The sequence below is a fragment of the Hoplias malabaricus genome, chromosome 4, assembly GCF_029633855.1.
Source record: "Hoplias malabaricus isolate fHopMal1 chromosome 4, fHopMal1.hap1, whole genome shotgun sequence".
Lineage (NCBI taxonomy): Eukaryota > Metazoa > Chordata > Actinopteri > Characiformes > Erythrinidae > Hoplias > Hoplias malabaricus.
In genome coordinates, this window is record NC_089803.1 from 64919541 (window position 1) to 64944632 (window position 25092).

At 39.6% G+C, this 25092-nt stretch overlaps 1 protein-coding gene across 2 annotated transcripts; it reads right to left on the minus strand.

Annotated features, from left to right (window-relative positions):
- Positions 1-5356: 5356 nt before the first annotated feature.
- Positions 5357-21680, minus strand: vegfab (vascular endothelial growth factor Ab). 2 transcript variants are annotated; one of them, XM_066668150.1, is made up of 8 exons: positions 20862-21680; positions 18454-18496; positions 17113-17309; positions 15726-15802; positions 15358-15390; positions 13283-13354; positions 8523-8669; positions 5357-8250 (listed from the first exon to the last, which is right to left on the minus strand). In XM_066668150.1, the coding sequence occupies exons 1-8, from the start codon at positions 21027-21029 to the stop codon at positions 8229-8231; spliced, it is 759 nt and encodes a 252-aa protein (XP_066524247.1). In that variant the 5' UTR covers positions 21030-21680; the 3' UTR covers positions 5357-8228. The 2 variants fall into 2 exon arrangements, with proteins under 2 accessions (XP_066524247.1, XP_066524248.1); XM_066668151.1 differs by lacking the exon at positions 13283-13354.
- Positions 21681-25092: the final 3412 nt, after the last annotated feature.

Below are 25092 nucleotides of genomic sequence, written 5' to 3' on the forward strand. Positions count from 1 at the left end.
TCTGCAAGCCATCTGCACTGAACCATCCAAATAAAGTGTTACCAAACTTGTGCCAGTAACATTCTTCGATTAATTGGCCACAAGGTTCACTCTGTTCTAATTTGTAACAGAAAGGTTTTAGACCTCATGTCACACTATGCTCTGGGGCCCAAGGCAGGTTTCATCAGACTACTCCCCAGACAGCCCTGAATCAGATATTCTGTCCATTCATATTTGGGTTTGATCATAACATGATTTGTTTATGTGCTCTTCATGAGGCCTGTAGTCATAAACTATTCATAAACAAGATAATGGAAAATGAATTATGGAAAAAGACTATATAGTCTGTTATAACAAAAAAAAACATTCTGTAGAAATCATCTGGGGAAGAAGGCAGCAACATTTAAAACTAAACCCAGAGGATAATTTATCACTAATGTATCCAAGAGCTGGACAGGGATATGACATCTGGGAGGAACGGGAGGACTTGCATTTCTCTTAATTTTCCATTGGTGGGTCTTATAAATTGTATAGAGCTGCATGTGATTCTGTAATTCACAGGAAATAAATGAAAACACTCACTTCATAAAGTTAACAACACTATCAACATCCTGGAGGAAAAAAACTAAAGGAGTCACACACTTAAGTTCCTGTACAGTACACTTCAAACACCGGAGACCACTCATCATCTAATTGCCAGTCACTGCGAGGTGTTGATATCTCAGGACATGTTCCAGAGGAGGGTGGTATGGTTGTGTTACAGATATTTTGGCTCATAAAAACTCCAGGATCTTGGGGTCTTGGGTTTGACGCCCACCTCGGGTCATTTACTGCTCTTGTTTCCTCCCACGTTGGTATTTAGGTTGGCTGTGTGAAATTGTCCACAGGTGTGAGTGACTGGGAGAGCTCTGACGCTCTGCAATGGCTGGGCACCACTTACATGCGCTTGGCTGTCTTCATATTATGTGTGCGTTATTATTTAAATTATTTATTTAAAGAATGAAAACTTCTTCACGAAACCAAAAGGGGTTCTGTAGTGTTCGAATTGAGTCCATCTTGCAGTCGCTTCATTCAGTCTTTCTGGTTTTTAGAGAGAAGGCACATATCTGCCTTCCACAAATTCCTGCCCTAATCTCAGATTAAATCACTTGCAGCATTCCTCATGTATTTAAGCTCACCATGAGTTAAGAGGGGGCTTTTCAGAGCGGGACGAGGGTGGTGGGATTACGCTCTATTCCACAGGTAGCTAAAGCTGCTGACGTGAAGTGACTCACATGCTCCAGTAATGTCAAGCATGAACCTAATCCACTAATATGACTGAACACATTTGTTTTAAAACAAACACAGCAAAGTCTCTACAAACCACACTTAAGCCTCATTAACAGAAAACCACTGACTGCTGCCTTTGTAAAGACTTTACAATGGGATGCTCTGGAACAGCTGCATATGAGCCTTTGCCCACCACACTCACTGCCAAGTGTGGCTAGAGAGGTATAAAGTCCCTCAGCATTGGTCTATATAGCCTTGGACCTATGTTCTTTGGGTTGATGGTGAAAATACTTTTTTTGCGATTAGCTGGAGTTACATCTGTGATTCAGAAATAATAATCCAGTACATGCACCTGACATCACTAGACTTCACATGGCACCTATGCAGTTAGATTTAAGCCAAAATGTATCAAAGAAAATAATGATATTAAAAACTGCCACTTCAAATAACAAGTTTACAAATATGATCCATTTAGTGCAAATGCGGTGGTGCAGCAGGTAGTGTCGCAGTCACACAGCTCCAGGGACCTGGAGGTTGTGGGTTCGAGTCCCACACCGGGTGACTGTCTGTGAGGAGTTTGGTGTGTTCTCCCTGTGTCCGCGTGCGTTTCCTCTGTGTGCTTCGGTTTCCTCCCACAGTCCAAAAACACACGTTGGTAGGTGGATTGGTGACTCAAAAAAGTGTGTGAATGTGTGTTGCCCTGTGAAGGACTGGTGCCCCCTCCGGATTCTATTCCTGCCTCGCGCCCAATGATTCCAGGTAGGCTCTGGAATTATTACTCATTCATTATCTGTAACCCTTATCCAGTTCAGGGTCGTGGTGGGTCCAGAGCCTACCTGGAATCATTGGGCGCAAGGTTGGAATACACCCTGGAGGGGGCGCCAGTCCTTCACAGGGCAACACATTCACTCACACACTTTTGAGTTACGAACACTTTTGAGTCGCCAATCTACCTTTCAACGTGTGTTTTTGGACTGTGGGAGGAAACCGGAGCACCCGGAGGAAACCCACGCAGACACAGGGAGAACACACCAACTCCTCACAGACAGTCACCTGGAGCGGGACATGAACCCACAACCTCTGTTGTGACTACGACACCTACCTGCTGTGCCACCATGCCCCCCAAATTGTATCCCTTTTTACATTTAAAAAAATGTAAATGAAAAAACATTTTTTGATAATGTTAATTAAAACACCTTCAATATTTATAGGTAGATATTAAATTCATGTGCAGTTATAACATCTTTCTCCAGTATGAAAAACATATATTGAGTGATGAGTGTCCAGGTTTTTTCTGTTTATTTATGTAAGTACTTATACAGTTTCCTCCTCAATCACATGAAGCTATCAAAGCTCAGAGGTCACGACACCAATAATAAATCATATATATATATTTTTTTCTGGAACTACAATATCATTACAGAGTTACATGTTTAGAGAAGAACATTAACTCCAAGTTCGTTTTTGTTGGCCAAGTGCATTTGTTTTCATCTCAGTTAGGGCCTATACAGAGATGAAAAACTTGGATGAGGCTCTTGACGTAGTGGAAACCTTCCATCGAGTGCTTTATTTTTCTTCTTTTTTTATTTCTCGTTTATAAACTCTGAAATTGTGGGAGTACTCTGGAAGAAGAAATTGATTCCTTGAGCAGCAGAGAAGGCAACAACACAGCGAGTTCCAGCACCTCATTTAAGATCTAAAGCTGTGTAACGAGCTAAGGTTTGAGGTTCTGTTTCTAAGTGCTGCTCCTTTAAAAAGGCTCATATTTTCTTTAACCTCTGCATTTTTATGGTCAGTTTGTTGCTTGTTCTACAGGCTTTTGAGTTCTGCTGCAAACAAGGAGTGGTGTTCTGCTGCCGTTTTGATGCTCACTTGCTTGGTTTGCATTTACAACGAATCTCTGATATTTCGGCCAAACTTTAACACACCTGTAAAATACAGAATATAGAAAAGATTCTCATTGAAAAATCGACTCATCGTTGCACTTCGTCAGTTTCAGACTCAATGTGAAAGATGTCATTAATAAATGTGCATTTTTTCATCCATGAAAACTGAGAGCACCTAATTGGTCTAAAGCTGTTTTCACGTATGAATTCCGGAAAACATTTGGAGGATCAGGTCCGGACCTTTTCCGGTGATGCCCTTTCACACATTATAGCAACTCTCATGTAGAACACACTCTGTCAGATGCGTTCACACAGCTGGAAATGTTCCATGTGGTTTAGACATGGAACCATGCCTGTGCAGGGATAGCATTACAGTTTTTCTCAATTGTTTGCACACAAATACTGGTACTTGAGACACAACGACCAGAACATGCAACTCATGCGCCAACCCCCTGAACCAATTCTGCTAAACTACAAGCACCTTCATACTTTACACTCAAACCGCAGTTCTAAAACACACTTTTTTCAAAACACTCCCCCCACAATTCTCTGCATTTGGCACAATTTTCATAAAGAGAATAACTTGTTTTCACAAGGAACACACTGTTATATGAAATTCTAAAGACTATGCACACTGACCATCACATGGGAAAACATCTGTCATGCAGTTTTTAGTAATCAGAGCTTTAGCATGAAAAGGCAACAGGTGAGCTCTTCTGTTTTGGAGCAATAGAAGCCAACATTGGAAACAGAGGCAGAGCCAGAGGAGTGACAGTAAAAGGAGAAGGACGGCGAGGATGAGGACGACGAAGGCCAAGGACTGTAATCTCTGATGAGTTCTGAGCCACTTTGGTTGACCTAGGGTGACCAGATCTGAGATGGTGAAAAAGAGGACTACTGACGTGCAGACTGACTAATTAAATGTTTACAGAGAAGATTATCGACCAATAACGGTAGCTCTACAGTCAGACCATCCAATCAGAAGATTTTAGGCTACTTCACCACGCCCCCTTCTCACTCAAGCGGACCAATCGGAGTAGGGGAGGGCGGGACTAGTTTGTGAACGAAACGCTTCTCGAAGTTCTATGTAAGCTCTAGAAAAACAAAATCCCGGACGTTTGTGAAATTCCGCCCGGACATTTTTTAAGTCTAAAAAAGAGGACATGTCCGGGTAAAAGAGGACGTCTGGTCACCCTAGTTGATCATGTGGTCAACCATGTTCTAATGATGAGGGAGTCTGAGCAAAGAGTACAGCCAAGTTTGAGCAGGTCCCCTGTCGCATCTATCATCCAGACTTTCCGAAATGAGAATAGGTAAGAAATATACTCTCACTAGAAAACTGCAGTACTGCATATCACTACAGTACTCAATGAGTACAGTAGTACAGTATCGCCTGTGGATTGTTCTGAAGGACTGTAAAAATAAAGTATGTTTTAAGTATTTGGCGAATGTATTCCTACACATTATTTACAGTATTTTACTATTTGTATTGCAGAACTGAAAGATGACCAACACAAGGTGGATGGGAACATCTTCTGCTCACAGTGTATTTGCGAATTCATGTATACCCCTTCTCCAAGCAATGGAAGACACATGTGGAGATACAGCAGATGATGCTGTTCATGGCTGGATTCGCCCATGCTTGGCCAAACATTGCTTGTAAAATCTTTTGTTGTTTTGTATGTAGACCACTGTATGTGCAACTTTGTGTTGGTTGGGATACACACTGTACATTGTTTTTGTGATCATAGTGTTTTACAGTGATCAGTGTTCAGTGATCATTTTTACGGTGATCAGTGGTTCTTATAAAGGTCTATTCATATGATGGTTTGTGTGTGTCTTCTGAAAGCAAAATACCATTTAGAGAAGAGATAACATTGTTTTGAATGTAAAGTTTTATTTTGCAGGAGAATTGAGGGCTTTTGCCCATTGTGTGTGTGTTTTTTGATTTGTGTGTAGAGTTCTGAGAGTATGAGGCATGCTTTCAGAAAATGTGTTTTCTCCAGAACATTACTGGTTCTGTATTTTACATAGGCTAACATTGCGATTTCCTAATCATAGCACCAACACCAGCAAAGGAGGCTTATGGCGTCCAAATATTCAAGGATCTCATCATCCACCATCACAGAGCTGCATGAGCGTTGACGTTAGCAACAGTTTCTGAGTTACAAATGATACTAACACAATTCTAATCAGTATTTTTATTGTAGACTTATCTACTTTGGACCAGCACAAACACAGTCAAAGTTAGCAGATATCTGCAGACATTTGAAAGAAAATGCAAGGTGCTTCTTGCTTAAATATTCAAGCCTCACACATTTAAGGTATACTCCAGTGTTTTCAGCCTCTATGTGCTGCACCAGTAGCATATTAATTATGATTATCACAGACATTACTGTGTTTAGAAAAGAACAGGAAACCTGTTGATCCAAAACACATTTGACGGATGTATTTTAAATTAGTTTTCTTTCCTTTTCCAAATACAGAGTGTTATTTTCACCATCATACTTCACTATAGCAGAAGGCAGTGCGAGTGTACATTTTGAATTTTGGCTAAATCTTGGACTTATCTAAACACATAACATCTCCTAATATTTTAACAGTGGACAGCACTGATTAATTACTAATGTGCTTCCAAACAGTTTTCTACAGGCAAGTTTTATTTGCTCTTTTCCTCCAATTCCAGCCACTGAGCTGCTTAAGTCTAATTCATCTCTGCCTAGTGCCAAGCGTCAGTTAAAGATGTAGAAGTCCCTCGACACTGGACTGCGGAACTCTGGAATATGTTGGAGCGCTCCTAGTGATCAAGACCTTATCATCCTAAATCAGTACTTGACCTCACAATGTTCTTGTGGCTGAATGCAATCGAATCCTCACAGCAATGTTTCAAAACCTATTTGCCTTTTCTGAATATGATGAAATCTTAAAGCCTTGCCGACCAGCAACAGCTGAGCTACAGCAATAACACTGGCTAAGCAGGTGGCTACAAGGTGTTGGTTAGATGGTATTTTGTACACTATTCCAGTCACTGCTGTTAAATAAGGTGCTCTCAGTATTGTTTGAGCAGAGAAGGGTTTGAATGCTAGGCAAATTAAGAGATTACACTATAGAAACGCATAAAAGCAGAGGAACAGCAGTGGAGCACATATACCATGGAACAATTACCAGTATGGACCAAAACCACATGCATTAGTGCCTGTTACAGACATTTATAAATCAATACTTCAACAAAGATCTCTTCTATCAAGTCACTTTAAATTAATTTAGCCAGTTTTCGACAAACACAAATAGGTTAATAGTGGAATACTTATCTGATGAGTCTGATGAGGGATAAAAACAAACTGACAACAAAAGGTGTGTATAATGAAGCAGCTATGGTTTGGTAAATGGACAACTCTAGTATTGTTGTTTTTTGGCACAACTTTCAGATGTTAGGGCTTCAATTTTTTTTCCCCAAAACAACCAAACACTAAGTTTGGAGTCAAGACTTTCCCCTTTAGTTCAGATTCTACACTAGAACTCTGAATTCTACTCGTCCTGCAGGAGAGAAAGCTGCTTTCTTTGAACTGGTCTCTCATAAATACAACATATTTAACCTCTTAAGTGCCACAACCTACAGCTGAAAATACGTTACTCACAAAATGACCATTGGTGTGCTTGTAATTGTGCCAAAAAGCAAAATGATCAAAAGAACAGGGTTTTCAAATAAATTTTTTATAGAAAAAGGCAATGTAATTTGAAAATAAATATGTTTTACTAAAAGACCATGTTAATATTCAACATATTTACAGTGGAGTAAATAAATAAACCAAATAAACTAAGATAAACTAAAATCAGACAGCCTATTTTGTGATTATGAAAAATAAAATATAAAGTTATTAGGGGGTTGATGGTGTGTGAATTCTTGTGGCTACGTTTTATTGTTAAAGGTATGAAGCGTTGATAGCGCACACTGTGACACACAAACACATAAACAAACACACAACCCCCCCCCCCCCATACACACTCCCTCTCTCTCACACAAATCACACAACGTGGATATGCAGAAATGTCACAACCCTCTGAGTCAAACTGAGAAAAATAAATGATCATGGGGGTATGGGAATGTTTTTTTTGACCATCAATTATTGAAAACAAATAAAATAAAATCAGAAAGATCACAATATAACACTGCACATAAATAGATCCAATTAAATATGAAGAGCATGAATACTGAAAATATACTGATCTTAAATTAAATGAACTCTGGGGTGTAGAATTTTGAAGAAGGGATATTGAATGAACATTAAAATGATGTCCTCAAACGTCCACTGTGTTCACTGCAGGGTGTATGAAGGAAAAAAAAAAATTCACACCAGGAAAAGAGCACTGTAATCTCAAGTAGTCATTTGCTTTTCAATAATATAAAGTCCAAACACAGAACAAAGTTGTTTCCGTACTGAAAAACTAATATCCCTTTATGACAGAAGATGCACCCAATATTCTCTTCAGTCTTTCTGTGTTTCCTTAATGGCTTGATGCAAATGTGAACGATGGATGTGCATCTGTAGATTTATATAGTCTCTATCCAAAAGATGCATTTCTTCAGATATCACAAACCAGAAGAAAAAGCCAGTGTCCAATATCACACAGCTCTCTTCGGATGTGTGCTGTTGTTCTGTCGTGTGTCCTGCTGAGTTGATGTCTCTTTTTCAATGTCTGTTATTTTGTTTCACACACACACACACACACACACACAAACACTGTGCATGATTCAGAAAGTGATTTTAAGAGTCACACACTATCCAAATGCAAGAACACATCACTTGAGCACCTGTCATGATCAACTCTTATATACAGTCTCTTTAGCAGCAATTCTTTCAAATCGGTCCATATATGTTAGCTAAATATACACACATTTGTAGAAATATACAGGGGGCAAGTTTCATTTGCTTTCTCACGCTAACTTTCCTAAGATTATCCAGGGGAATGCTTGCAGAGTCCAGACTGTTCAGAGTTGACCGGTCAGAGTTTAATGTTCAAAGTGCTGTGCTTTGAAATATTAGTAATTATTCCTTCATCCCAGTATCCATACACGTATAGGGTGATCTCCACTCATCTCCTTGGCTTGTCGCATCTGGAACAGAGAGGACAGAATTTGATGATACACCAGGAATAACCACTCCTACAGACAGATTACACTGTGATCATTTCTTATTAGGTTTTTGTGATTTATTTTGCTGTTTATGACCCAAACAGTGAAACAGCTTTACATTTTTTAAAGTTAATGCCAATTATCAGTGAAATTTAATGATGATTTGTACATGAAGTTCCACCAATCACAATATCCTTTAAAATTATACTATTATACTATAAATCTGCACATGTAGGCCTCAGAAAAACACTGACTTGCATGTTCTCTCATTGAGTTCAAGTTGCCTCTGTTTGCAGTCTGCCTCTGAGTGTTTGCAGGAACACTGGCACGTTTCTGGGTCTTGAACAAATAACCTTTTCCTCCTCTCAGAACAGGTACTGCAGCAGGGTTTACAGTGACTACTACAACCAGAGAGAGAGAGAGAGAGAGAGAGAGAGAGAGAGAGAGAGAGAGAGAGAGAGAGAATAGAAAAAAGAGGAGGGAAGCAATTGATTTGATCATCGTCACTGCACAGTTCAAGGTTTCCATCTATCAGTCAATCAGTTATGTCACTTTGACCTGCCCCAACACACAGCGATGCACAGGTGAGTTTTGGTAGCAAGAACCAGCAAGCAGTGAATTATCTGTGATTGAAGGCTTATGCCTGGCTATGGGCCATAGGACTCCCACCTGAGAGCACAGGGAGGGCTTTTGGATATGTTAGGTTGAGCGTGGCATGCACCTGCAATCACTGTAACCAGATAAACCCAGATTCTCATTCTCTCTCTCTCTCTCTCTCTCACACACACACACACACACACAGCCAATTCCATTCTCTCTGCCTCAAAGTCAAGTAAAAAAATACAAGCATCAATAAAAAAAGAAATGAATCAGACAGTATTAAATGCTGTCACAGTACAATGCTACTCTTTATTTCATCTTACAAGTAGTGATGGTTCAGAGTAACGTAAAACGTTTACAGATTATACATTAAAAATACAAAATCCCACATTGACAAAGATCCCTTCCGGTTAAGACCTGTTTCAATTATATGATATTTTCACATAATCAAACAAACACATCTATGTACACCACTACATTACAGTTTTCAAATTATATATATATATATATATATATATATGCATAGGCCACTACACTGGTTCCCTGTGTATAATCTCAAAAGTAACACTATTTCCCCTATGGTTCAGTATAACCATAAGCACATCTATTTCTAGGAGGTAGTAATTTTAGTAAATACAGAGGACAAAATACCTTTTACTTGAGCAATGAGTCAGTGTCAGACTAAACAACTATTATTAATAATAATAACAATAGTTTTAATAAAAGCTACCTGATGTGGATTCTATTATGGACAACCAACGAGCTGCAAATGCTTCTAGGCAGTATTCATAAAAGTCAACAGCAGCAGCATTTCAACAGATTCCATCAGTACATCCGGTGATTTATAATTTTTCTCTCAATTGTTAGCTGTCACCGATTCCACTGTATTAGACAGGACTCCCCGCAGTCAAACACAATGGCACCAACCTGGAAGGTTTAGGGAAAGCGCATGCGTCCTCCAAGACATGTGAAGCCAGCTACTGCATTTATTTTTTTAACTTTTGATTTCTTTTGGATATCTTGTACATCAGAAGAGTGCATCAAGTGCCCTGTTCCCACTGGCTAGTACTGCACATGGTGTGATGGGGAGAAAGGGGGCCATCCTACACATGGAGCTAAGCCAATAGTCCTCTCTTGGGCCTTTGGCCTCAGATGGCTGAAGAGGCATCACTGGGGATGGAACTACTTCAACTGCTGAAACTGCAGAAACAGCGCAGTGAAAAAATGAACAGTTCCAAGCTAATTATATGAAATGTCATATGAGGTCATATGAAAATAAAATACAGTACAGTGCAAAGTCAGAGACCACACTGTCAAAACATGAATTTCAATGTAGCAAAAAAGCTAAAACGTGTGTATTTAACACAATCGTGGACAGAATCCTCAATGTTACACAATGTTTAAACGTCATACTTAACTTGTCCACACTGTACTTTGATGCACTCTATTACCACTTCAACTTTTGTCCTTTCATTTTTAAGACCAATAATTCATCGATATTCCAGTCATAAAACCAGCACGTTAGCTACCTTATACAGTTCTGTCTGAAAGAGATTAAAGATTAATAAATCATAAGTTCTCCAAATGGTTGAAAAAATGTCTCAGTCAGGTAAACAAAACGTAAAGTTTTCATTTTTGAGAGAACGAAGCAAATCAAGTTCTACAATCATTTTAAAACTGAAGAACTACACAAGAGTTTCTGTGCATCTTTCTAATGTGAGAAGGCAAGTCAATGCTATGGGTCTGAAAGGAAAAGGAGCTGTCAGTTACTGAGAAAAGCTATGATCATAGGTTGCAGACAATCTTTTACGAATAAATACTGAGGAAGCATGAACTATCCTCTTAGGGATTTATTTAAAATACTAAAATACTAGCGGGTCTTTTAATCTTTTTTTCTGCTTTCTTCCTAACACTGAAAAATATGTAGGTTATATCTGCTATTGAAAAAAATAAGTATGGTCTCTGACTTTATTGTAGTACAGCACCAGGTGCCTTCAATTAACCTTAAATATAACCTACATCTTGAAAAGCTGTGATGAATTATTCTGTCTAAATATGGAATCATATGGTTAAGGAGTGTTACCCACTTTTGGGTAAACTTTGTCCTGTAAAATGGCTTAATATTCTGGAACCACCCAAAGTGATCATGAGACCTGTGAGATCATGTAAGACTATGATTCACACAAGTTGGGATGTATTTAGATCCCTTGCATACTGAACAGTTCATATTTAGGCCTTCAGGCATGACTTTTGTTATATTGCTGGTTAACTACTACTATAGCTACACTATAAATGAGCAATCTACTTCCCTGTTTTTACTGCCCTGAACTCACTGTTTTCATAGGCCTTATATTTAAATTAGTTATTTCCATTTTGATTCAATTCTATTTATATAAAATATGGTAGAACATGTATTTGACTGAAGTACTAGAGCTAGCTTAGACTTAGACACATGCAAAAAAATGAAAATTTAGAAAAAGTGAGAACTCATACTTGAACGTGTGTCTAGTTTATAATAATAATAATAATAATAATAATACATTGTATTTTTAGTGCACTTTACATTTCAAAGAAATCTCAAAGTGCTCAATCTCAATGTGTCCAGTTTGTATAGAATATAAAATAACTCGCCAAACTTGAGATTAAAATGAAAGGAAATAAATGCTGATAACGCTCTACATGCTAACACCTATTTTTTATCTTTTAATTTCAGAATTTATAGAAGCGAACCAGGTTGTTTCTCAGTAAGTCAAAGGACTATATGAACTTTAGGATTAACCCACCTTAACTTAAAGTTTGTTGTGCAAGTCTGTAGTTAGTATGGTATATCCTTGTTCGGACAGCAGCACGGTCAAATGAAAAAGTTTGAATATCCTTGTTTAAATTAGATTTTAGTGATTTACTACATTAAAATATTTTGGGCACTCAATTTATTTGCTATTTATTATTACATACGAACACAATATTAAATGTGCCTTGAAGTTTTGTAGGATATTTTAAATATGTAAAATTCACAAACATAAAAAACCCTAGTAATTATGTATCAAAAATAAAAACACAGGACTGTGTTACTTATTCTCATTTAGAGAACCAAGAAGACATGTCACTGACCAGGGCCATCCATTCACACAACTCTTCGTCATATGCAGCAGATATCTCGCTGCCTAAATTTTATAGAGAAATATTTTTGTCCATTTTTGTAAAGTAATACTATAACAGTATTACACTATAATATACTATAAGTGTATTAATATACCGATATATATATATATATATATATATATATTATAACAGTATACTATATCAAGTATAACTTAATATTTATTGAAGCATTTGTTTCAAAACTAAAAAAGACAAATGTCCTGGTAAACTATATTCTGGGGCAAGGGGAAATCTGTTAAAGTTGACTTTTGGCTGAACTATGTTTTATCAGTCTCAAGACTCAAGAATTTTCAGCATAAACAAATGATGAAGACATGATGATGATTCAAAATGTGCAAAATCACAGTCAGCTCAACATTGTGGTTATGTGATTATGTAATAAACCTGAAAGGACACGTTGGCCATGGGACAGATGTCTGTAGCTGGAAAATGATGATACACTGAACTACTTTATATTTAAACCTCTCCTCAACATAAAATGGACTGAAAATGTTTAAAAGTGAAAGTGGCTGTTTGACATGTCCACAAAGAAGGCACCAACCCACACAAGCAAGAAACAGCAACATCTTATACCAAATTATTTGCTGGTTTACATAACTCACAAAAGCAAAGAAAGAAAAAGCTAAACAAGAAAAGATAAGGATTTTAAACACTTCTGCTCAAATCTTAGACAAAACAGCAGTGTAAGGAAGACTTATTCAGAAAGGACAGAAAAAAGAAATAAAACCAAACAAAAATAACTGTTGAGACACCGCACGCAGGACAGACTCAACACTGACATGGCCATGAATCAACCAAGATTAGTACCATTACCTTCAAGCCATGCAATCGGAGAAGGGGAAGGGGTGCGCTGTTGCCATAAAATTCGTTCAGTTCTTTACCAATCACAGGGCTAGATTTGCTGAGGCCTTTGCTGAGTAGAAGTAGCAGAAATCACAGTAGAAACCAGGAATTGGTCTGTAACATTTTTGTCAACTGCTGCATGCTACCAGTTCTAGCAATTGCCAGTAAGCAAATCTGGCCCTAAGATTGATGTTGGTTTAATTGGTAATTGCAATTGAGGTTTGGATTATAATTATTTTAAAAATAGTGAAGGTAAGTTTAAAGGTGATACTTGGGGTGAATTAATGCTAATTAAATTGGGATTTGGATTAATTAAAGGAGACAAAATAACTCCTCCCAGATTAATTTGATGACCAAGAGCATAACACTCAAATGCAGGTGGGTAGAGGAGAAGGCTGAGGTGACATACAAGTCTTGCATTTTGTCACGGTTTTTCTTTCGCTTTCTCTTTTGACCTTTCCCTTTGCCCTTCCGGGATATTCTGGAAAAGGAACAAAAAAAAAACAACAACGAAAAACAACAACTGAATTTGGGAAAATGAAGCCACAGGTCAACCAAACAGTCAATGTAAAAAAAAAATACATGAACAAATAAATAGCCGTATACAAAAAACTTGAAGCACCAATACAGCTCACATTACAGAGCTAAGACTAATTACAACAATTACTGAAGCTTATTAGCGCTCATTCATAACCAAAGGACAACTGAACAGAGAGGCAATGGAACATGAAATTATCTACAATAATATTGACACTGATGAATTTTGTGGCAGAACCACTATGGATTACATGAACCACAAATACGATGTATGACGTATGATACATAAATGGGTCAAAATGGAAAAAACATTGTCATGAGAAGCTGAGACAGTTGGAATGCTTATAAAAAAACTTAGTCTAAGCAGTGGAAATCACACTTAATTAATTCATAGTGCTGATGACAGTCACTGTTTATTCTCTCTGCAGTGTTTAACAAAGCAATCATCTAATCCAGATTATTATATGTGAAGTAAGAAAAAGATTTGTTCATATTTTCACTGTCCAATTAAAAATTCACCCATTCATTCATTATCTGTAAGCGCTTATCCAATTCAGGGTCACGGTGGGTCCAGAGCCTACCTGGAATCATTGGGGGCAAGGCAGGAATACACCCTGGAGGGGGCGCCAGTCCTTCACAGGGCAACACAGAATCACACACACATTCACTCACACACTCACACACTTACGGAAACTTTTCAGTCGCCAATCAACCTACCAACGTGTGTTTTTGGACTGTGGGAGGAAACTGAAGCACCCGGAGGAAACCCACACAGACACAGGGAGAACACACCACACTCCTCACAGACAGTCACCCGGAGCAGGAATCGAACCCACAACCTCCAGGTCCTTGGAGCTGTATGACTGCGACACTACCTGCTGCGCCACCCCCAATTAAAAATATGCATCCAAATTTCTGTCGATTTATAGTTTAATAAATCATTTGAGCAGTTGTTGTCCTTCACATCATGTGAAAACTTAATGATGAATGGACCAATAGAAAATGCTCCAAAACTAATTAGAATAAAATCTTTTTACATTCACTTTCATTTAAAATTAAGAAGGTTTTCCCCTCTCCAGTAACATTAATATGTTGAGAGATACGTGTTTTTAATTGGACAGCGACAATATTCTACCAGAAGCCACAGCAGACCTCTTCCAGAATAACACCTTCAGTGTCCAAAGCTAATGACCAGAAAAAAACGCAAAGCGTCAACACCTTCAACATTACTCAGATCTTCAAGATGTGCTTAAAGTGAAGTATACTATATACAAGAAGGACAGTCAAAGTGTATGAGCTAACTCAAACTCCAGAGCACACTCTTATCTGAGAACCTTAAAACATCAGAGACTATGAACTTCCTATCACCTCTCTGATATACTTCACATCATAAAACATGATAACTGCAGGTGCTCTCAGGAATACATGGGGAAAGAGGGCCCTGCCTGAGCAGGTGTCACTAACCTCTGCCATGTTAACTTTAACACAGAGACCAGTCACTGATACACAATAACACAGATATTTCCTTGCTTTTTAAAACTCTCCTGTCATTCACTTGAGAGTGAGCTGAGTTCATGATATTTATGGATGTGCTATGCATGCCATTTCAGCTTCACTATTCAGCTGCATCACAAGAAATCCCACAATTATCTGTGTAATAATAGCCAGCATCTGAATATGGATGCAGATGAGGATGAAACATTGTGTCAATCACAAACAATATGACAGTGTATGTTACACAAAACAAAGAGGATAAAACAAACAATGACAAAAAACTAAAAGAAAGGAAACAATAAGAAAGGAGGATATGGATGTAGATGTGATTATATAGGGTAGAGATAAAGACAGAGAGAAGAAAGAAAAAGAAAAGGGGCTGATAGACCAAAGACATCAATGTTTTCCTAAACAGACAGAAGACTATTGTGTCCTAAAAATGTCTGTACTTACTTTTCTGTCTTGTCCTGGATGTCTTTCTTTAGCCTGAAAAGAAGGAAACAAAAGGGAACCATTACCTCACTCAGTGTTTGTTTGTTTGGATTTTAAGCAACCTGAATACACATCAACTTCAGTTGAGCAGCCCAATGGTACCCATTAAATCTGTGCCAGGAGAAAAGGCCACTCCTAGAGAAACAGACAATATACCTCAGTGTAGCCCTGCATTTGACATTTGTCACAGGGTAAATAGCCACAACCAGGGAAAATAAAGCAAGGGAGAGAGAAACAGAAGCTGGAGAAGAAGCAAATTGGTAATGTTTGAGATACAAATGTGACTTATGAGCTTGAAGTCATGAAGTTATTGCAGTAAAGGTTCATACCTGCATTGGCATTCAGTGTGTTCTGTGAAGCTCATTAAAGAGATGCCTCTGTTACGGAGGGGTTTTAATCTTTGTACCTATAAGGTAAGAAAACGGGGGTATTACAAATGCATTATGACATAACACACCATACACACATTTGTCCTGAGTACACGATATAAGAACTTCATATTCAGCAGCTTGACTAATATTTTTTATCAGAAACGTGTTCAATTCTCCCAGATTTCTGACCCCAGATACACAGAGCCTATGGTAATTTCTCAAGTCCTATGCAGCAACCAAGAGTTTCTTGGAGTGGGCCACTTGTTGCCCATGGCCAAAAAACAACCTGATAACACAGCCATTGTTTTGCAGAGTTGTGATACAGTCCCTAGCTGCCAAAAAAGCCAGCTTTAAGAATGGAGCTCTGTGAATGAAGCCAGAATGGGGATTACTGTTTTCTGAACTGGAATCAGATCAGTAAAAGTGAGTGAGAGCAAGTGTGTCAATGAAACAGAGACAAAAACAGAAAGGAGAAGAATGAAAGAGTCGCAGTGAAATAGGATTGCAAAAGCACACATTTTCCAGACAAAGGTAAGAGAAACAAGTCAATACAAGCATGTGTCATTAATTGATAAATCTGAAAATGTTAGTATTATCCTTGATCTAGTTTTCAAATTATGGTTGATAATTAAATCCAATGCTAAAGTCCCACATGATATGCCCAAACGGATTACAACAAACTTGAAAGGTAGTAAATTCAATACTGTAAGGTGTGCCCAATGCTGACAATGCTGGAGTTCAACTGCACAGTCTCAGCTTGTATTACTTCTCCAAAAAAGCAAAAGCATTGACCAGCGGAACTGGACACTTTGTAGATGTGACCTACAAGCTTAAAGACTAAAGTTCTCAGGAGTGATGGCTTTCCATCAAATACTTGTGAGACACAGAGTTAGAGAGAATGAATCATCTCACATTGGTACCTGAAATTGTTAGTAATCATAGTGAGCTATTTTTGAAGCAAAGGGTTAGATAAAGGGTTACAATAACTACATGAAAGGAAACAGAAGAGCAATGTGATTGCATTTGCCAATTATTCTATGTAACTATTAGAGACAGAGAGGAAATGTATGGAAAATAAAATGATTAGCTCTTGATTAGGCATCCTATCTGTTGATATGTAATAGCTCCCAACTGATATAGCTATTTCACTGAGAGCTACGTTGATGAGAGTCTTACAAATAAACAAAATTACAAGAAAACAGAGCATCTATTTTAATCAACATAAGCTAATACAAATTAAATACAATATTACCCTTATCTAGAGGACTGGGGAAGGGGAAATATAACAAGTACGCATAGAAGAAGTCCTCGTTTCACTTAGACCACCTCTGAATAGCTCTCTGACCTCCATGGTGATGTTGCGCGTGACTGTGGGCGTGCACTCCAGCATCTCGTCATTGCAGCAGCCGGCACAGCGCATGAGCACCACACAGGACGGAATGAAGATGTGCTCAATGTCGTCTGGATATTCCTGCTGGACCTCCACTAGCAGCTCCCTCGGCCGACACATAGACTTATTGTAGACCTCGGTAAAGGACACCACTGCAGAGAGAAGGACACATTGTACTTTCACTTCTAATTTAATCAAATTGTCAAAGTGTTATGATATAAATGCCCATACATTATTACAAGCACAAAGCTGCTGGTAAATCGAGGTGGATCACATACTACTAAAGTGCCCGAAGGGTGCGGCAGGTTGACATCAGCTTTTCCCTTTCAAATAACCCTGAACAAAGCCATGTCCCACAAAAATATCATATTTACAAGGTTGACCTTGCAGCTCCTAATGACTCTTCTAATCCATTGTTAAATATAATGAAATGAAGTTCAGCTGAATGAAGCATCCTGCATTTACACCACCAGGGGGCTGCAGACATGTCCTACGTGATCAGATGAGCATCGCCTGAATACTGAGACAAAGCGGTAAGAGTATTCTTGTCTGTAGTATTAGAGCTGCTTGATCCACCTGGCTCAACAATAAGACAAAAACACAATTCAAGATGTTAACGTGACAAATCCTCACACACTGGGATTATGGAGATTATAAACCGGATCTACTGCTCCTCCCTGGGTTTTCTGCACATCTTAACTAAGCTTCAGTTCCCCTGCATACATCCCCTACATATGGCATTCGCTTGTCTGTGTATGTGAGAGTGTGTGAGAGAGAGGGAGGGTCTTCTTTGTGACCAAGCATTCTCACCAGTGAAAAATGAATGAATAATGAAAACATGTCATGTGAGCCAACACCTTCAGAGAAACTGATGGGAATTGAGCAACCCTATAATTGAGCAAGTTCAGCTGTCATTATATCCAGATAAATGCCAAAACCAGATCACATATACACAGTATTCTTACAAAACAAGTCATAAGGTTAGAACAACACTACTAATTCATCCTGATTTCTTCAGAACTCAAATGGAACCTCAGAGAAGCATGTTTGTCCACCAGAGGGCGCCGCAACTAAATCTAAATCTGGGCAGGTGCATTAAATAAAGGGGGTTGTTCCAAAATGTATTGAATGATCAATACTGTGTAATTATTAATACTATCTTTGCTCAAGAAAACAATGGTTTTCCTGCTGTAGTTGCTTTTTTTTAAACCCCTATACTCAGCACTTTGGAATGAATTATTAACATATGTAAAGCAGCAATTTTCATCTGCTGCTTACATACCATCACACACTTACCTTCAAGTGTATCTCCTCCACTCTCTTTGGGGATGTAGGCACTCTGTGGAAGAAAAGTCAGTTCTGTCAGAAATGCAATATTACTGTTGAGAAGATACTTCTGAAATTGCAATGATGTGAAGTAATGCAAAAAAGACTGCTATACTAATTTAAACCATACTGTTTTATATAAAATTAATAGGGGAAAGTGAATACTCAGTGCTAGCTTCTACATTTTGTCTACTTTTTTAAATAATTCAGTAAATTCTGGATGCTCTACTGGAACCTTGTTGAGTTACAACACACCCAACCCTGCTCTGAGCTCCACCTACAAACTGTCTTCAAACATTTGCGATGCTGTATGCAAATCAGAGGGAACGATGCAATATCCTTCAATCATTGCATGGCCCAACTGCATTTAACTTTTTACTTTGACGTAATCCTGGGAACGGTGCCAGAACATGGTAAAGGAGCCTTGACTCTCTTGAAGGTTTTAAAAAGCACTGCTCTCAATTTCTACAATAGACTTTTCTACTTTTACTGTGGGGTTTAATTGGGGAACATACCTGAGCTACACAGATCCGCATCTGTGTTTCTGAGCTTTGCTTCTTACTCAAAGTGCAGACTGGGCGCAATCATGCAACGGGAATCATAAATCATAAAAATGTAGGCGCAGAGGGCAGGTGTGTTTGTACTTTGTTGGAATAGTGACCTGAGAACAGGTATATTTTAAGACACTCTCATGCAGAATGATCCACATTTATGGGATATTTTATGCTGTGCGCCTTTTTGTTGTATGCTATATTCTTACCTGAATACTGATGTGAAAATGACTAGCTAGTTACTATAACTAGCTAGGTCGTTATGTCACGTTCAATAAATATTTAATAACATGAAACGTAGGCTTCTAACATGATTAAGGAACATGATATTGAATAGGATTTGAAAGTGCAAATGTCAGCAAATCCAGCTTTGTTTTTCTTATACTGTCAAGTGGTTTCAGATCTGAAAACAAAAGTGCAGATTTCTCATTGTAAAGACTGCTGTGCTATCAGTGTCAATATGGTTTATAAGTCTCATGCACATCCTCTATGCCTTCTGTACAAGCCATGTACCCTATAGTATATAGTTATATAAAGCTTGAAAGACTGATGAATGGGAAATCATAAGTCATTTAAAAGTTACTGCAATTGCTATTAACCCTTCAAATAATTGCTTAATCACTACTTAATCACAGCTCTTAAGAGGCAAACGTTGCAAATGACATCAACGTTTAGGCCATTTTTTCATATGCAACTAAACCAAGCAACTATTTTCTGTCATGTCCCAAGTCACTTTCTTTGAGGCAATGTTTTTGACAGTAATTGGGGGAAGACAGCTCAAAATAAGCCTATATCTCATATTTCAGTTCTTGTTTAGAGAGAAGAAAACAATGTATTAAATTAGTAGGTTTGCTAGGGTATAGGCTACTGGGCTCTGTGGTGGGTGCAACCCTGAAAGATGATCTGCCATGCCTACTGGAAAACCTTCTGTACACGTTTTCATTCACCAGCCTTGCATCATTTGAAAGCCAAGAAGGGTGATAAACTGTGAACACTGGGAAGGCACACAATAGCTGAGTCTACACTACGGCCTCAAATGAAATGTCTAGAAGTTATGACTAGATTGTTGTATAGTTTCTGAAGCCAATTTCCAGAAATTCAGGGCTCATCCTCAGATTAGAGGAGGGTAATGTTGCAATAGTTTAGTGTTACCATGATGTGCTTTTGTGAGTATGCAGGCTTCATTTAAGAAAGCCCATCACTGGTCTTGCTTCAATGGATTTAGAGCAAAACAGCTGAATAAAATCATGAACCAAATCACAGTTTTTCACAACTGTTTCTAAATATGGCTCTGTTAGTGTCATAGTATTATGGTATGTCTTTTGTTTCTTTAACTACTGGAATATGATCTTTTTGCTTTATTGACATCATTATAGGAAGTTTCCAGCTTATTTGGCCAATGTAGCCTGCTGTTATAAGTTAGCACACACGGTCTACGTGGTCTGTTGGCCATTAAGAGTTAACTTACGCAGACTCTCTGTTTAGTCTTGACTGGCATGACAAGCTCCAGTCCCATTTTCTCAAGCCTGCGCCTATAATATCCCCACTAAAGTGGCTGTGATGAGGCCTTTAAAATAACACACACAAGTTGGTGGACTTATTACTATTCTACCCCTACCCTGCTCTCTTCCTAGAGGAACAGTTTGGCTGCTCTGAGTGGTTTTATTTCAGTACTTGAGTCAGGTACAGGCATATATACAAGGCCAATGACCTCGCAAGGAGAGGCCACAAGGACGTCCAGAGTAAACTGACCGGAGTGGGGGCGAGCACCCCCCACGCCCCCGCTCCAAGGGGGGGGGGGGACACCACACGCAGAACTGAACTTACCTTCACGGCGGAGAAGTACAGGAGCGTCACGCAAAACAGCTGCAGCAGCCGGACAGCAAAGTTCATGATTGAAAGGGCGAAGCGGGAGAGTCTGTTTAAAATCCTATCGGACGATAGGCGAACTTTTTCTAGAGCATGAGAAAGGGTCTCTGAGAACGGGGCAGACATGGGGCACAGCTTCCAGAGCGGAATTACAGAGCTACAACGGGCGAGAAGCCCATTCCTCTTTTCTTGTCTTTTGGTCCCGCAGAGAAGGCTACACAGGCAGGCGAGGCACCTGAGAAACGGAGAAGAGGAACAGAGGCAGAAAGAGAGACAGAAATGAAGGAGTCTCTCAGCCGTTGCTCACAGTTTTCAAAATATCCAGAAACGAGAGGACCCAGGAGGAGGCGAGTCCTCTCACATTGTTCTGGAGGAAAGCGAAGCTCTTTTCAGCCCGTTTTACAATCCACATCACCGTGATAATCCCATATCGCTCGCGCCTCGCTCGACTTTAACTTCGAAAGGGATGAAACTCTCGGTCCGCCGCTCTCTGACGCAACTCCGAGACTACGGCGACGGCGGCTCTCTCAACATGGACGGTTAGCAGATGCCGGCTAAAAGACCTGACACCGGCTCGAGATAGTCGTTGAAGCGCGCGCAGTTTCGGATTCCGCTTCTTCTGGAGGCTTCTCGACTGTCTTGTATTAGGTTTTTCCTACTTTTGTTTCCTTTTTTTTCTTTTCTCTTTCCACTTTTATTTTTATTTCTCTCTCCCTCTCTTTTTCTCTCGCTTCTTGTTCGTTACAGTGAGGACACGCTCGACTCGCAGCCCTCTGTCTTGGGCTCGTTCGCAACTGTCGGTCACTCCGGCAGAGGGATTGGTGAGGTTTGAGGCTGGTGTGGGCGGGGCTTCTAAAAAGCTCCGCCCCCCCCTCATTTCTTAAGGTATCAACGATGTGGGTTTGATGATAGCCGTTAATGGGAGTTCAGCGCGCGAACAAATCCTACACATAAATCCCCAAAAAAGAGGAATTCTCACAAACGTTACAGTTTTATACAGTTTTACAAACGTTTTTATATCACTGCCCACCTCTATCTTCACTGAAACCGGCGAGTTTACAACAAGAGGAGGCTAAACCGTGTAGTCGTTAACAGTAAAGAAGTGACTATAAAAGAACGCTGACTGAAGACTTTTTTTAAGGATTTCCTAAACAGCAATAATTTGTAGGCCTGGGCGTCTAATACTGTTACAGTATATAACACACATCAAGAAAATCAGTTTATTCTTCTTCTAGCTACTAGAAGTTCACCTTTTTTATAGTTAAGACATCGTGTAGCCTAGACTTATGCTACATTGTCAACGTAGAGGAATACAACATAATATTTTACCTTAAAATTATAACTTAAAAACATTGTGATGTATTTTGTGACTTGTATTATGGAGAACAGAGCATCATTCTTTGCTACACTAGGCTCAGCACTGCAGAAACGCCACTATGTAACTTTTGGTGGAGGGTAGGGAACCACCCTCTCCCTCCCCCTCGATTTCAGTACAGCGCTGTAAAATTAAATTATACTAGAGGGAGCCCCAAGAACAACAACAACAACAACAACAAATCTTATCTATAGTGTTTAAAAAGTAAAATAACACATGGCTTAGACTAATATTCTACACACACCGTCCATTTCGACATGCTCGAACACTCACAGACTGTAGTCCATTGTTTACTCATGTATTGTTCGCCCCCTTTGACCTTATTCAGTGGTCAGGACCTCAACAGAGGTGGTAGTATTTGGTGGCAAATTATTCAGTGACTGTGGTGTGTGTGTTGCGTTAATACGAGTGGAGTCATTAAACACGTTCGTGTGTGTTTCACCAGTGTAGACAACACCCACACGGTGAATTTGACTGGGTTGGGTCGGTTAGTATAATACACTCGAGCAGCACTGCAGTGTCTGATCCATTCGTTATAGGACAACACACACGAAGACAGTCACCACTGCGTCAGTGTCCTTGCAGCGCCGAGAATGATCCACCACCCAAATCATACCTGCAGCGTGGTGGCACATTTGGGGTTGGAACAGTGAAGGATTGGGTGACTTGGGACTTAAAATGCATGCAGAGGAACAGTAGGATTACAGGTTGTACTTATATATGGTGCTCTGTCTCCTAAATAAAGGCGCTGGCAGAGTTCAAGCTCATGACCAATATCACTCGTGTGAATGTTTAACAAAAATGTTGTCTCATGTTGTAGGCATCAGCGAAAGGAGACCCTCCATTTACTCCAGCAGCTTGTGTGTAGCGTTCCCCTCAGACGGGTATTAATAGCGACGCCGCTGCAGATCCTCGTGGTGGAGTATGCTCTAGTCTATATGCTACGTGCTGAAAGAGCAGAGTTTCCCGCTGTTAGCGCGTACTGAGCCGGAATTACTGGAATCACATGACGGCGGAGCCGCGCGCGCCTTTTTTGCGCATCACGGAAAAAGCTGATAGGGCGTGATCAGCTCGGTCCGCGTGCGTGTGTGTCGGTCGCCACGTACAGGTGCGCGCGTGTGCGTGTGCGCGTGCGTGCGGGAAGACTGGCTCGCCTCAGCGCGCGACGACCACGTGAGCTTCTATTGGCCGGATCCAGCTGGCGCGAGGACCGCTCGTTGTCATGGCGAGGCGAAGCAAAGTCAGAGCTGCAGGTTTAACACTCTCACTGCTTTCAATGCAACGACGAGGTTATTTCAGGTAAAAGTGGGACAAACCGCGAGAAAAGTGCCTCAAAGCCCTTCGCCCTCGTCTGCAGTGGTATTATTTTCACTGAAATAGATGCGCCTCTAAGATTTTGGCTCATTTTAGCTAAAATCTTTATTTTTTTTCATTTAACGGGGCTCTGGAGTGGGTGATTATAATCGGATACAAGATTAGACACATGTTGGTGGTATCTGTAAAATTGCTGTTAACACCTCCTTAATTTGAAGCCGAAAAATTGGCCAATTACAAAAAGATTGACAAAAATACAAGCTTATAGCTAACCACCAGGGAAGAGCAAAATATTTACTTTATTGTTACTTTAATGGTAACATGCCTGGGTGGCATTGTTTATGCTCTAAACGACATATAAGACGTGAAATAAGAAGTCAGTGTCGTGGCTGAGCATTTGAACTTGAAACTGCAGTGTTCCAAAGACAGTCTAAAAAATGGATTCAAGGGGTTCTTGCATCATAAACCTTAGGAACCAATACCCTCAACTTGCTGGGAGGGGCTTTCTGCAGGTGAGCGTTGGTGAAGTGCAGATGGTGAGGATAATTGCATAGTCACTGATCTGCACGTAGTGAATGAAAGTAAAGGTGTAAAGTTACATCTACACCACTTTTCATTGGGGGATTTTTGTCTGGGAAATAACGTCTAAATGTGATATTCTGAGAAACTGAGATGAGTTTTTATGGGTTTAATTAATAACCAAAGTGTGTTTGCATAGGCTACCATGAATATATTTAATATGTATTTGCTTAATAATAATAATAATAACAATAATAAGAATAGGGCGGCACTGTGGCCTGGAACTCCAGAATAGGGACCTGGAGTTGTAGATTTGAGTCCAACTCTGGGTGACTGTCTGGGAGGAGTTTGGTGTGTTCGCCCTGTGTCTGAGTGGGTTTCCTCCAGTGCTTTTGTTTCCTCTCACAGTCCAAAAACACGTTGGTTGGTGTATTGGCGAATCCAATACATCCATACGTGTGTTTGTAAGTGCAAATACTACAAGCGCAACACATTTTTGCATGCATTAATGCACATTAACTCTTCATTTACTGAATTCAAAATATTTGGAAATGCAGTTAATTAGTTAATAAAAGGCTCTATTCTCGCCTCGGGTCACTGTCTGCGAGGAGTTTGTTGTGTTCTCACTGTGGCTTCATGGGTTTCCTCCCACAATCCAAAAACGTGCTGGTAAATGGATTTGCTGTGTTAAAATGTTCCACAGACATGAGTGTAATTGATGTGTGATGCTCGACAGTGGACTCACAGCCTGTCCATGAATGAAGTTATACATTTTAGTCTGTGCAAAAGTTTCTGATATCTGGTCTTTGAATAGGCCAATTATTCCTTTTCTCCTTCCCAGAATAAGCTAGGTCATGGTGTATTTTTGGAAAATGAACTGTTCCAAGTTGCACAGTGATTAATGTACAACATAAAACTGTCCTGTATTTATTATCCCCCCCCCCCCCCCCCCCTTATCATGTGTTATATAAAGTGTGTTAT